The 12,957-nt window shown below is 42.8% G+C and overlaps 1 protein-coding gene across 11 annotated transcripts in view; it reads left to right on the plus strand.

The window, feature by feature from the left end:
- The window catches only part of SYNE2 (spectrin repeat containing nuclear envelope protein 2), a 327,766-nt gene that overhangs the window by 235,890 nt on the left and 78,919 nt on the right, over positions 1-12,957 (plus strand). For all 11 annotated transcript variants that reach the window (XM_046009418.1, XM_046009420.1, XM_046009424.1 and 8 more), the window contains 8 exons: positions 116-247; positions 1,200-1,352; positions 1,475-1,684; positions 2,814-2,915; positions 3,792-3,911; positions 4,054-4,254; positions 5,742-5,915; positions 7,209-7,340. In XM_046009418.1, coding sequence (XP_045865374.1) covers positions 116-247; positions 1,200-1,352; positions 1,475-1,684; positions 2,814-2,915; positions 3,792-3,911; positions 4,054-4,254; positions 5,742-5,915; positions 7,209-7,340 — 1,224 coding nt within the window. The remainder of the gene's footprint in view (positions 1-115; positions 248-1,199; positions 1,353-1,474; positions 1,685-2,813; positions 2,916-3,791; positions 3,912-4,053; positions 4,255-5,741; positions 5,916-7,208; positions 7,341-12,957) is intronic.

Consider the following 12,957-nt stretch of genomic DNA (forward strand, 5'->3'; position numbering starts at 1 on the left):
GTGACAGGGTAGCAGAAAGCCCCATGTGACGGTAACACGTGAAGGCCATTTTGCTGTTTTCCGTTAACATCACCAGGATCTCAAATTGTAACAAGGCTTCCCTTTTTCATAATAGGTTGCCACAGATAGGAGTGTTCTGCCCAGTGTGAGTGTGTATAACTTTAGATACCCAACAACTGAAGAATTGAAAACATACGCCACACAGCTAGAAGACCTGCGTCAAGAAGCCAGGAATCTGCAGACCCAGGTAGCAACGTCATATTATGTATTTCCCTCATGGCTGTATCAAAGAAGGGAAATGGGACGCTGTGAATTAGTCAGAATTGTCTTTATTGAATAAACAGTAGACTCATAATGGAATGGATCCTAGAATTGCAAATAGAACCTCTTGCCAACTCACATTTGGTAGTGGCTGCCTAGAGCATTGTGTACAAAGACTTCTGAACCCACATCCAGGATTGCCAGGAACAAGCAGCATTGTGTTTTGTTTTGGTTTTTTTTTTTAAGATGTATTTATTTATTTTAGTGATAGAGAAAGAGAGTGGGGGAGGGATAAGCAGACTCTGTACTGAGTACGGAGCCCAACGTGGGGCTCAGTCCCAGGACTCTGAGATCATGACCTGAGGCCAAATCAAGTGGACGCTTAACCAGCTGTGCCCCCCCAGGCGCCCCCAACAAGGATCATTGTTGATTAGTATTATATGCAGGGGTGCTCTGTGATTGGAAGGGGGAGGAAGAAGGGGAGTATTGACAAGATTTCCAACCTCGACTCGATTTAATGTTGAAATGGCATGCTGGGTCATGTGCGGTGTCCACCTGAGAAGACAGTAGGAAACAGAGCCCAAATGGGGCTAATTAGAGCTTAGGCTTGCGTCTAAATTACTTGTAACTGGTCAAGAATTCAAGGTGATCGTGGGTTAAGAAAAAGAGGTGGCTGCAGCAGCTTATGCTAAAACATAAGGAGATCTATGGCTCCCGAATTCACCAGGGCACCATGGCACCACCCTGGGTCCCCCCTTGGAGTCGTACTTCTTCATCTTCGTTTTATTTGTTCTTCCACCTACTTCCGGAAGTGTTCAAAACAGCCACATTTAAAACAGTGTAACCTGTAATCTTCAACACAAATCAGGGAAAATTTAGGCGTAGGAGGGCAAGGAATCCTAATGATTTTACTTTTTCTTTTTTTCCTCCCGATTCAGGAAAACCTGACAGAAGAAACATACATAAATTTGGATAAAAAGTTATTTGAGCTTTTTCTGAGCCTCAGTCAGTGCCTTGGCAGTGTGGAGGAGACACTGCAGACACCTGGGCTCTTCCGAGAGGATGTCTGTGCGCAGCAGGTGCACTATGAGGTAGGGAATTGCCAGCAAGCCCAGCTGCTGGCCGTTGCTGCAGGCAGCCCACCATTTAAGCCCAAGCAGAAGCCTCTGAAGGTCAGAGTCCATTCCCTGTGTCTTCCTTCCTCTCTTCCCAGACGCTGGCCCTTGAGTTGAAAAAACTTTACTTAGCTATGGGTGACAAGAAGAATGACCTTGTGAAAGCCATGACCTGGCCCGGGAGGAGCACCAGCTTGTTTCTTGAATGTTTCAACAACCTCCAAGTCTACCTGGAGCACACCCAGGCCATAGCTGCCGCTAAAAGCAAGTCCCTGAAAGCTGGCCTGGACTATAACCGCAGTTACCAGGTACGGAGCGAGGCACTTGGCTTTCTTTGGCACTGTTTTAGGTTAATTTCCATTAATTCCATCATTCTTGGTGGCATTTGTGAATAGGGATTGTTGAGGCAAGTGGTGAGACGTTCTCTCTGTGACGGTTTCTAGGTTAGTTCTGCGGCACGTGGTTGGAGACCATTTATTTGAAAGTGAGGTCCTTCCCAAAGTTGTGGTACGAATTTGTTAGGTCGACCTAACACAGCTTCTTTCCTGTGTTACACTTAGCTGTTAATGGGCATCATATGGGAGGATTCTAGGTACCAGGGAGCCCATTAAAGTTTTTGAGCAAAGGAAGGACAGTCTGTGTGTTTCAGGTAGATTCATCTGACTGTTGTCTTTTGTGGCTTGAAGGGGAGACTTGAGGCAGACAGACGATTTTCGTAGCTTCCTAACTAGAGTAAAAGAAGTGAAACACAACACCACTTATGAAGGGATCTCACCCATAAGATCAAACCTCAGTCTGATGAGACCTCTAGAATCCAAGTACAAGAGACCCAAGGAAAGAAGAGCATTTGGAGCAGCACAGCGGGAGGGCAGTCAGCCCCATCCAGACGGTGGGAAGCTGTGTAGGAGAAAAGACCTAGTTTTTCCATGATCCCACCCCAAATCCCAGGAACAAAAAAGAGGTGCTTGGGGAGCCTGCTGCTGTTAGCTCATTGCAACCTATTGGACCTCATTTAGATTCCAATTCAAACAAACCAAAAAGAAAAATCACAGGCAATTAGAGAAATGTGAACCCGTTCTGACAGTTAATAATACTAAGGAATTATTGTTGATCTGTAGTATTTTTAAAGGGAAGAATCTTTTAAAGATACACTTACACTGATGAAATAAAATACCTGTGATTTGTTTCAGAATAATCTGAGGGGAGGGAGATCAGGTACAGTCAGGAAAGTTCAGGGGAGGGGACAGAGCAGAGACCACCGGCTACAAGTCAGTGATTGTTAAAGCCAGGAGATGGTGACAGGGGGCGTCCTCTATTTTGGTCCATGTTTGAAACTCCTGGTAGCACGAATATTAAAGGACAAGTAAATTTTAAGTAAAGGTACTGAAAGCCGAAATGAGATTCTCACTGTTTTCCTGAATTTATCTTCCTATGCAGAATGAAGTAAAGCGACTGTACGATCAACTGAGTAAATACAAAACATCTTTACAACAGTCTTTGAATGAAGTTAGTGGCCAGAGTATTGATGAACAGCTTCAGGTAATCAAGTCAAAATAGTTAATCCAATCTACCCCGGGAACGAAGAGTTTTGTGCGGAAGCTGGCTTTCTAAACCACTTCCTTTGTGTGCAGTGGCAAGGCTTAAGTAAATAGATAAAAATGAAAACGATTTATGCTGAACCAGTAAGTTAAAAGAGTAAATTAAACCAACGCGAGACCATTGTCCCCTCCCAGCTGGGCAAAAGTGTAAGTTTGTGCAGTGAGGGTGTTGAGAAAGGAGACCGCTCCATCTCTCAGGAGGGGCAGTGAGCCGTCCGGCTTCTCAGGGTCACTGGGTTATACACCCACAGCAGTTTCACTTCATTCATTCACTTAGCAAGTATTCATTGAGCACCTACTATGTTCAGATACCGCTCTAGGCATTGGACTGGGCTTATCCTAAGGAAGACAAGTCCAAAGAAATAAGTATGTATATAAATACTCAAGGATGGACAGGTAGCACTGTCTGAATCAAAAACCCTTACACAGCCCCAAAGCCATTAAGAACAGACGGTTACAAAAGCAGCGGGGGCCTTCCAGTGGCCTACTGTGCGTCCAGTTAAAAGGAGTCAGATTTGGATATCGTGCTGATGATAAGAGCAGCTGAGAAGCTGCTGGGTGAGGACGCCGGAGGATGGGTGCACTCAGCAAGTGTGAGGGTAGGCACGGATGCCTCTGCTGGGGTGAGCGTCAGACCGGCTGGGATCAGATTGTCAACTGGGGCTCTTTGGCAGAAGCGGGAGGTGAGGGAAGAGAAGTGGGACTTTCATGTTTCCCTGATTTTTTTTTCTATGCTGTTTAATTCTTTTAAAATGAATATATGCATCTCTCTAACTCATTAAAGGATTTTACCTTTCTGCGTGGTCTCTCACTTTAGAAGGCAGACGCGTGCACAGTGGAGCTGCGGAACTCCGAGAGCCGAGTGGCAAAGCTAAGAGACGAAGGGGAGAGGCTTCATTTACCTTACGTTTTATTGCAAGAGGTCTACAAATTAGAGGTGTGTCTGAGCGGAAAACATTCAGTCAGGGAGTTACTGTGATTATAAGGAGGAAGACCTTCTTCTTTCATGAGGGGAATTTAGATTCATTCTCTCATTTGGATTATTTTTGTGACTGGATAAAGATGCTTTTTCTTTTCAGGATTTACTTGACAGTATGTGGGGAATCCTGAGAGCCAGGTACACAGAACTGAGCAGCCCTTTAATCACGGAGAGCCAGCAAGATGCCTTGTTGCGAGGCATGGCAGAACTCGTGGACATCGGGAAGGAAAAGCTTGCGCACGACCACTTACAGCAAACCAAGAGTAAAGCTGCCTTACAGGCTCAAATACAGAATCACAAGGTAAGACACACGGGTCAGATTACCTTTTCATAGACCTTTAAGTTGTTCTGACTTAGAGAGCATTCATTTTCTTCCTCTGTGAAATATCCATTGTTCATTCACTCGTTGTTTCGACAGACATCTGTTAGAGGGCTCCCAGTACACGAGGAACCCTGTTAACCTCTTAGAATATGATTGAATGGAAACAGACACTATTCTTACATTCCTGGAACTTTTGGTTGAAAGAGAAGGCATATTTATGAAGGAGTCCTTCAAACAGATTTAAAATAAAAATTGAGATATGTGCCTTCGGAGCATTTAAGAGGAGAAATTGAGTTCAGGAAATTAGGGAAGGCTTTCCTGGGAACTGAGACCACAAGAAATATCTATACCTCAGTACAGAAATGTATACCTAGGGTAAAGCTACAATAAATCTTTCAGTTTGCCACTCATTTTATTAAACAGAAACCTCATGATCACGAACTAAACACCTGTAGTAATGTAAGTGGTGATGTAAAAAATGTAAGACAGTTCCTGCCTAAAGAAGTCTAGGCTTGGGGCTCTTGGGTGGCTCAGTGGGTTAAAGCCTCTGCCTTTGGCTCGGGTCGTGGTCCCAGGGTCCTGGGATCGAGCCCTACATCGGGCTCTCTGCTTCGTGGAGAGCCTGCTTCCTCCTCTCTCTGCCTGCCTGCCTCTCTACTTGTGATCTCTGTCAAATAAATAAATAAAATCTTAAAAAAAAAAGTCTAGGCTTGTGACAAGTAGACCTTAGTCTAAGAACTTCAGAATAAATATTCTAGAAAGAGTGGAGAAAGGAGAATATTATGAATACTTACAGTGTGTTGGGACCTATGCTGGATGCTGTTCTAAACCTTCACTATATCTTCTTCAAAGAAATAGAAGGGATTCACGTAAGTTCCTCCAATTAGAAGGGGCAGCTGACTATAAGTGGAGGACAACCATGTGAAGGAAAGCCTTCCTCTGTAAAGGTTCTAAAGTATTAGACACCCCAGGATCCCAAGAGACCTTGTCAACAAATTCCCTTTATTTGTCCATTTCATTAAATAGAAAATCAAGCCATAGCATAGGAACCTCTGGCTGTTCCCAGTGTGGGCTTCTCAGGCTCACGCATCTATCCCTCCATTTTATTGTCTTGAAATACATCAGCCACATCCCTACCTTTCTGTAAAGTTTCTTAAAACTCAGAGTAACGGATTTAGGATGATCTCACTGGGAAATTGAAATTGACTAATAATGTTTGCCCTTTTACATGGACCGTTTTGTGGAAAATGTTACTTACAATGATTTTTCTTCATGATTTGTTAAAATGCCACTAAAGACTAAAGGGTACACAATTTTATCTTTCCTTAAATGTTTCACTCTACATGGCTGTCATGGGATTTGGGATTAAAAAGCAAATATAACTGTCTAAAAGGTGGAAGTAATATGGTCTGTAAGTTCTCACAGTGCAGAAATAAATAAATATTAAAACCTTGTTCATTTTACAGCTTTTTTTCCGGAAGCTTGTTGCTGACATGCTGTTGATCCAAACATACGCCAATAAAATGCTTCCTTCTTTATTGCAAAAGAAAGAGCTGTTTGGGGCAGAACAAATAAAAGAAGTTAAATTGCTGGAGGAAAAGTCACACCAGTGTGGAATAAAGCTGCAGAGTTTGCTACAGGTGTTTATTTGGGTTAACCTAAACTTTGTACATAAGCCTGGACTCCCGGATACTTGACCACCGCCTCCCAGTGTCCAGAAATGTCTGTTTATCAGGAAGCTGGTGTTAAATGGGAACTAACACTGAGGAGTGTGGAAGCCTGTTCTAGCTCTGACTGCTGCTCCCTGAGTGAAATATTTCTCATGCATAAATTAGGGAATGACACAGCATCTTCCCACCTTCTAGGTTTGTGTGCAAATAAACAACATTGAGAGCACTTTAAGGTCCTAAATGAAGTCCTCCACATGAAACTTAGTCAGTGGTTCCAAAACAGCACTTCCCAAAGAAGACAGGCTGGCGTGGACTCCCGATAGTCTTATCCCAGTTCACAGAAGAAAATTGTTTGCATGAAGTTCTCTCTCAGTTTCAAGGTTTTCACCTTTAACTTAGTGGATGCTAGCTAGCCCTTTAAGGAAATAACCAAAAAGCAAGGGACTATACAGCTTTTTTATGTGATAATGTTATTTTATGCTAATGAAATGAATTTTCTGGCTAGTTTGTCAAATTGATATTTATAGCAATATCTCATGGTATTAAAAAAAAGAGACCCTCTGAGCCCAAAGAGTGCCCCTGATAGCAGGGTGACCCACTACTTCAGTAAAAAAGAGAATTAATAAGGGGGTTATTTTTCTAACAGGTAATACTTAGTGTCTGTAAGTCAGCTGTCTAATGTGCTGAGATCCTGGTGGTGGGATTCTGTAGACACAGAATTAGAATAAGGCACGATCGGGCTAAGAAGATAGTCCTCGCCTGATGAAGTGTAAGCCCACATCCCCCCGACAGTGGAATCGCAACCTTAGCACAGTCGGGTAGTGTTCAGTGGGCTGGGGGTTGGAGCAGGAAAGGGGGATGCAAGCTTATAGGAGTCTCTGTTGAGAAGGGCTTTAAAAGTTAGCCCCTTCCTTTCCAAGTAAGTGAAAGGCTCTCTTCCAGCTCTGAAGTCTTCACAGAGGTGTGTATGCTGAGAGCATCCCTTTAACTGAATTATACTAGTCCCCACTCATTTTGATGAGACAAGCATAAAATGTGCCAACTGGATTTTTTTGAAACCGTCTCCACAAAGACAATGGAATGGTTTTGCATTAGACCTTGAGCTCTTGTAAGGGTGGCTTATATCTCTCAGAAACCCCTGGGATCTGTGTTTTAATTTTGTATGGTCTCCAAGTTCATTTTTATTCTTAAGATTAATGTGGCCATTGTCTGGAACAACTCTAGAAAAGGACTCCCACTGATGTTACATTCTTGATTCTCTAGAAATGGGAAGAATTTGATGAAAACTATACATCTCTTGAAAAGGATCTGGAAATCCTGGTATCTACGTTGCCCTCTGTAAGTTTGGTGGAAGAGACAGAGGAAAGATTAACAGAAAGGATTTCATTTTACCAGGTAATTTTGCTCCTGTCACTTGGTGTTTTCTTTTTCTTTGACCAGATCACTCACCTTTGAAGGTGAGTGGTTTGAATTGAAGTGCATCACACCGCTCACTGTTAGACTTACACCGGGAAACTGCGGATTGGTGTTTCGGGCTGCTCTGTGTAGCCTCAGGTCTGCCTTAGGGTGGAGGTCCTGGGTTTGAGTCCTGGCTCTCATCTGTCCCTGTGTCACCCTTTTGTCTCCAAGTCTCTCTTTATCTGTGGAATGTAGGTAATCGGGCTGGTTCTCCCTGTCTCAGGAGGTGGATGTCAGTGGGTATGGAAACAAGTTAAGGTACAGAAAGAGCTTTCTAGAGCAGGGGCCTCTAAACCTATATTGGGTTTTGTTCAGTGAAGCCCTGTTTGGACACAGCCCATGAAAGAGGCAATAATCTGTTCCCTGCCACCAGCATTCTAAAAGGACTTCAAACAAAAATTTTCTTGTGCAACATTTAGTAGTAGTATCATCAAAGTCTCTGTGCCTCCCATCTAGATGCCATAGAAAAGAGAGCACCTTAAAACGGCTTTCGAGTGGCACTGAGATCATGATCAACAAGGTAAAAATGAGGGACGCCTGGGTGGCTCAGTTGGTTAAGCCGCTGCCTTCGGCTCAGGTCATGATACCAGGGTCCTGGGATCGAGTCCCGCGTCGGGCTCCTTGCTCAGCCGGGGGCCTGCTTCTCTCTCTGCCTCTGCCTGCCGCTCCGCCTGCTTGTGTTCTCCCTCTCTCTCTCTCTCTGACAAATAAATAAATAAAATCTTTAAAAAAAAAAACAGGGCGCCTGGGTGGCTCAGTGGGTTGGGCCGCTGCCTTCGGCTCAGGTCATGATCTCAGGGTCCTGGGATCGAGTCCCACATCAGGCTCTCTGCTCTCTACTTGGCAGGAGCCTGCTTCCCTCACTCTTTCTCTCTGCCTGCCTCTCTGCCTACTTGTGATCTCTCTCTCTCTCGCTGTCAAATAAATAAAAAATCTTTAAAAAAAAAAAAAAACAAAACCAAGGTAAAAATGAGTTTTAAGTCTTCTCAACGGAAAACTTAAATCACTTAGTTCTAACTGTGGAATATATGTCGTCAGCATCTGAGCTGTGCGACTGGAGGTGGCTGTCAGACGTCCACCTCGGAACTTCAAAAGCAGGTGTGTTGCCCGAGTAGACTCTGGGATGGAAAATGCATGAAAGACTTGGCAGGACCCTGCCCTTCCTCAGAAGCATTTCAACTCCTAGAAGGAACATTTTCCAGAGGCAGTGACACTGTAGTCGTGCTGGCTAGGTGCCTGGAAAGGGACAATTGATCTCTTTGCCATGTCATTATATTGAACGTAACTCTGAGATAAATCTGAATCCTCTGAGGGAGGAAGCTGCTGCTTAATTCTTTGTTAGCCTCAGGATCGGACGTACCCACTGAACAGCTGAGAGAATGCAGGGGAAAACAGCATTTTAAACCTCCTCATAGAAGACTGATGATTTCCCCAGAAGTGATCATGTCCCTTAAATTGCAACCTGTGAGGGGTGCCTGGGTGGCTCAGTGGGTTAAAGCCTCTGCCTTCAGCTCGGGTCATGATCCCGGGGTCCTGAAATCGAGCCCCACATCGGGCTCTCTGCTCAACAGGGAGCCTGCTTCCTCCTCTCTCTCTGCCTGCCTCTCTGCCTACTTGTGATCTCTGTCAAATAAATAAATAAAATCTTTTAAGTAAATAAATAAATTGCAACCTGTGATTCTGTTAAATTGAGATATTTTTAAAATGAAATTGTTGTTCTAAGACTTTTAAATAAATTTGCCAGACCTAAAAGGCCGATGTCTTGTCAAGCCCATCTCACAGATTTCCTTAGGTCATTCTCGGTCCTCTGCGTCATGGAGAGATTTGTATCTTGATCAGTGGACATCGGTAGGCCATGGACCATGGTGTCTTTGTGGCCTCTGTAGTTGAATGAGCCTTGTTAAATGCTGTCTCTGCACCTTATGGGCTGAGTGGCCATTGCATTCTGACTCCTGTGTATAAAATGGCATAACTAAAACTTCTCAAAGCTATGCTAGGGGCACCTGGGTGGCTCAGTCAGTTAAGCATCTGCCTTCTGCTCAGGTCATGGTCCCAGAGTCCTGGGATAGATCCCCATGTTGGGCTCCCTGTTACCAGGGAGGCTGCTTCTCCCTCTCCTTCTGCCTGCTGCTCCCCTGCTTGTGCTTGCTTGCTCTCTCAAAGCAATAAATAAAATCTTCTTTAAAAAAAAAAAAAAAAACTTCTCAGAGATACTCTAAAGAGTCTCTTTTACTTGCACTAAAGGCTTAGAAAATTAAAACTTTGTTGTTGTTTTTAAGATTTCTTTAAATTAAAAAAAAAAATTTTATGTTGTATTAGTCACCATACAGTACATCATTAGTTTTTGATGTAGGGTTCCATGATTCACTGTTTGCATATAACACCCCGTGCTTCATGCAATCCGTGCCCTCCTTAATACCCACCAGCAGGCTCACTCATCCCTTCACCACCCTCCCTTCCCTCTGAAACCCTCAGTTTGTTTCCTGGAGTACTTGGTGTCTCATGTTTTGTCTCCCACTCTGATTTCCCTCCCTTCATTTTTCTCTTTCTTCTAATGTCCTCTATGCTGTTCTCATGCTCCACAAATAATTGAAAACATGATAATTGACTCTCTCTGCTTGACTTCTTTCATTTAGCATAATCCCCTCCAGTTCCATCCATGTCAATGCAAATGGTGGGTATTCATCCTTTCTGATGGCTGAGTAATACTCCATTGTATGTATGGACCACGTCTTCTTTATTCATTTGTCTGTTGAAGGACATCTCAGCTCCTTCCACTTTGGCTATTGTGGACATTGCTTCTATGAACACTGGGGTGCATATGGCCCTTCTTTTCACTATATCTGTATCTTTAGGGTAAATACCCAGTAGTGCAATTGCTGGGTCATAGGGTAGTTCTGTTTTTAACTTTTTGAGGAACCTCTACATTGATTTCCAAAGTGGCTGCACCAACTTGGATTCCCACCAACAGTGTAAGAGGGTTCCCCTTTCTCCACATCCTCTCCAACATTTGTTGTTTCTTGCCTTGTCGATTTTTTGCCATTCTAACTGGTATAAGGTGTTATCTCAGTGTGGTTTTGATTTGAATTTCCCTGATAGCTAATGATGTGGAACATTTTTTCATGTGTCTGTTAGCCATTCATATGTCGTCTTTGGAGAAGTGTCTATTCATGTCTTCTGCCCACTTTTTGACTTGATTATTTGTGTTTTGTGGTGCTGAGTCTGAGAAGTTCTTTATAGATCTTAGATATCAGCCCTTTGTCTGTAGTGTCATTTGCAAATACCTTTTCCCATTCCATGGGTTGCCTCTTTGTTTTGTTGACTGTTTCCTTTGCTTCGCAGAAGCTTTTGATCTTGATGAAGTCCCAAAAGTTCATTTTTGTTTTTGTTTCCCTTGTCTTTGGAGATGTATCTTGAAAGAAGTTGCTGTGGCCGATGTTGAAGAGGTTACTGCCTATGTTCTCCTCTAGGATTCTGATGGATTCTGTCTCACATTTAGGTCTTTCATCCATTTAGAGTTTATCTTTGTGTATGGTGTAAGAGAATGGTCGAGTTTCATTCTTCTACACATAGCTGTCCAATTTTCCCAGCACCACTTACTGAAGAGACTGTCTTTTTTCCATTGGATGTTTTTCCTGCTTTGTCAAAGTTAAGTTGACCATAAAGTTGAGGGTCCATTTCTGGGTTCTCTATTCTGTTCCTTTGGTCTGTGTGTCTGTCTTTGTGCCAGTACCATGCTGTCTTGATAATTACAGGTTTGTAATGTAGCTTGAAATCAGGCAGCATGATGCCCCTAGCTTTGTTTTTCTCTTTCAACATTTCCTTGATGATTCGGGGTCTTTTCTGGTTCCATACAAATTTTAGGATTGTTTGTTCCAGCACTTTGAAAAATGCCATTGGTATTTTGATTGGGATGGGGTTGAAAGTATAGATGGCTCTGGGCAGCATAGACAATTTAACAATGTTTATTCTTCTGATCCATGAGCATGGAATGTTTTTTCATCTTTTTGTGTCTTCAGTTTCTTTCATACGTATTCTTGAGTATAGATCCTTTATCTCTTTGGTTAGGTTTATTCCACAGTATCTTACGGTTTTTGGTGCTGTTATAAAGGAATTGATACCCTAATTTCTCTTTCTACAGTTACATTGTTAGTGTATAAGAAAGCAACTGATTTCTGTGCATTGATTTTGTATCCTGCCACATTACTGAATTGCTGTATGAGTTCTAGTAATTTGGGGGTCGAGTCTTTTGGGTTTTCCACATAAAGTACCATACCTACAAAGAGAGAGAGTTTTACTTTTTTTTTGTATTTCTTTTTGTTGTCTGATTGCTGTTGCTGGGACTTCTAGTACTATGTTGAACAGGAGTGGCAAGAGTGGGCATCCTTGTCCTGTTCCTGATCATAGGGGAAAGGCTCTCAGCTTTTCTCTGTTGAGAATGATACTTGCTATGGGCTTTTCATGGATGGTTTTTATGAATTTGAGGAATGTTCCTTTATCCCTACACTCTAAAGAGTTTGAGTCAGGAGAGGATGCTGTATGTATTTTTTAAGCAATCTCTACACCCAACGTGGGGCTTAACCTTATGACCCCGAGATCAGGATTCGCACACTCTTCTGACCGAGCCAGCCAAGAGCCCAGGACTTTTTTTTTTAACAAATGTTGGAAGCTTTATTTACACCTACAGGATCAGGTGGGAAGAGAGGGTTATGGATAGGAGTGGTAGAAAGGGCATTACAAGTAGTATTCTTTAGTAATTTTTAAAAGTCTTAAGTTAATTGGAAAATAACAAAAGTCATATTTTGATCAGAATTTTTTAAGCTGAAATTTAAATAGCTGTCAGGTAAGTGTCATTAAATGCTGAACCCAGCAGTGCGAGATAATTGCTTTCAGACAGTTCTCTTCAGGGGGTCATTGTATTGTAATTTTAAAGATTTTCTTCTCATGAAGTTGGATTAGTGATGTACTGTTTTTAATTTTTCTAAAGTCCTCTTCCTTTTTTCCCTGTTGAATCCTTCCATTTAGAAGACTCTAGAAATGAATTTTTCCCTAGTCTTTGCACCTAAGCAGTGATAAAGAAATTTTTTTTTTATCCCCTTCAAACCTAGTTGCGATATAAAGTGCTTACCTGGGCCAGGCAGGGGCACAGAAATTTGGAGGCTGGCTGGAGGTGGGGACAGGGGAACCTGCCACGGTAGAGTGTGGAAGAGAGGAGGCACTTCCGAAGGAGGCATGGCTGCCTGGTTCCAGCCCATCTGCCCCGTGAGAATCCACACCCCAGTTGCTTGACCTCCCACTTTTCTCAGAGTCACAGGAAATTCTGATTTCTATATTAAATTTCCTGATTTTCAGAGATAATCTTCAGGTCACACAAAACTTGTCCACAAGCTGAACTACCAGCTTGGGTTTTGCTTTTAGGTGGACAAGTTAACTCTTCAGTCTAAAGCTGTGAATTTTTGTTTTCTGTTTGTATGTGTAAGTCTCTAGAACGGAAGGATTGTGCCACAGAAGTGTGTTAGTCAGACACTCTCGTCATGAAAGATGATCGGTAAAA

The sequence above is a fragment of the Meles meles genome, chromosome 6, assembly GCF_922984935.1.
Source record: "Meles meles chromosome 6, mMelMel3.1 paternal haplotype, whole genome shotgun sequence".
Classification (NCBI taxonomy): Eukaryota; Metazoa; Chordata; class Mammalia; order Carnivora; family Mustelidae; genus Meles; species Meles meles.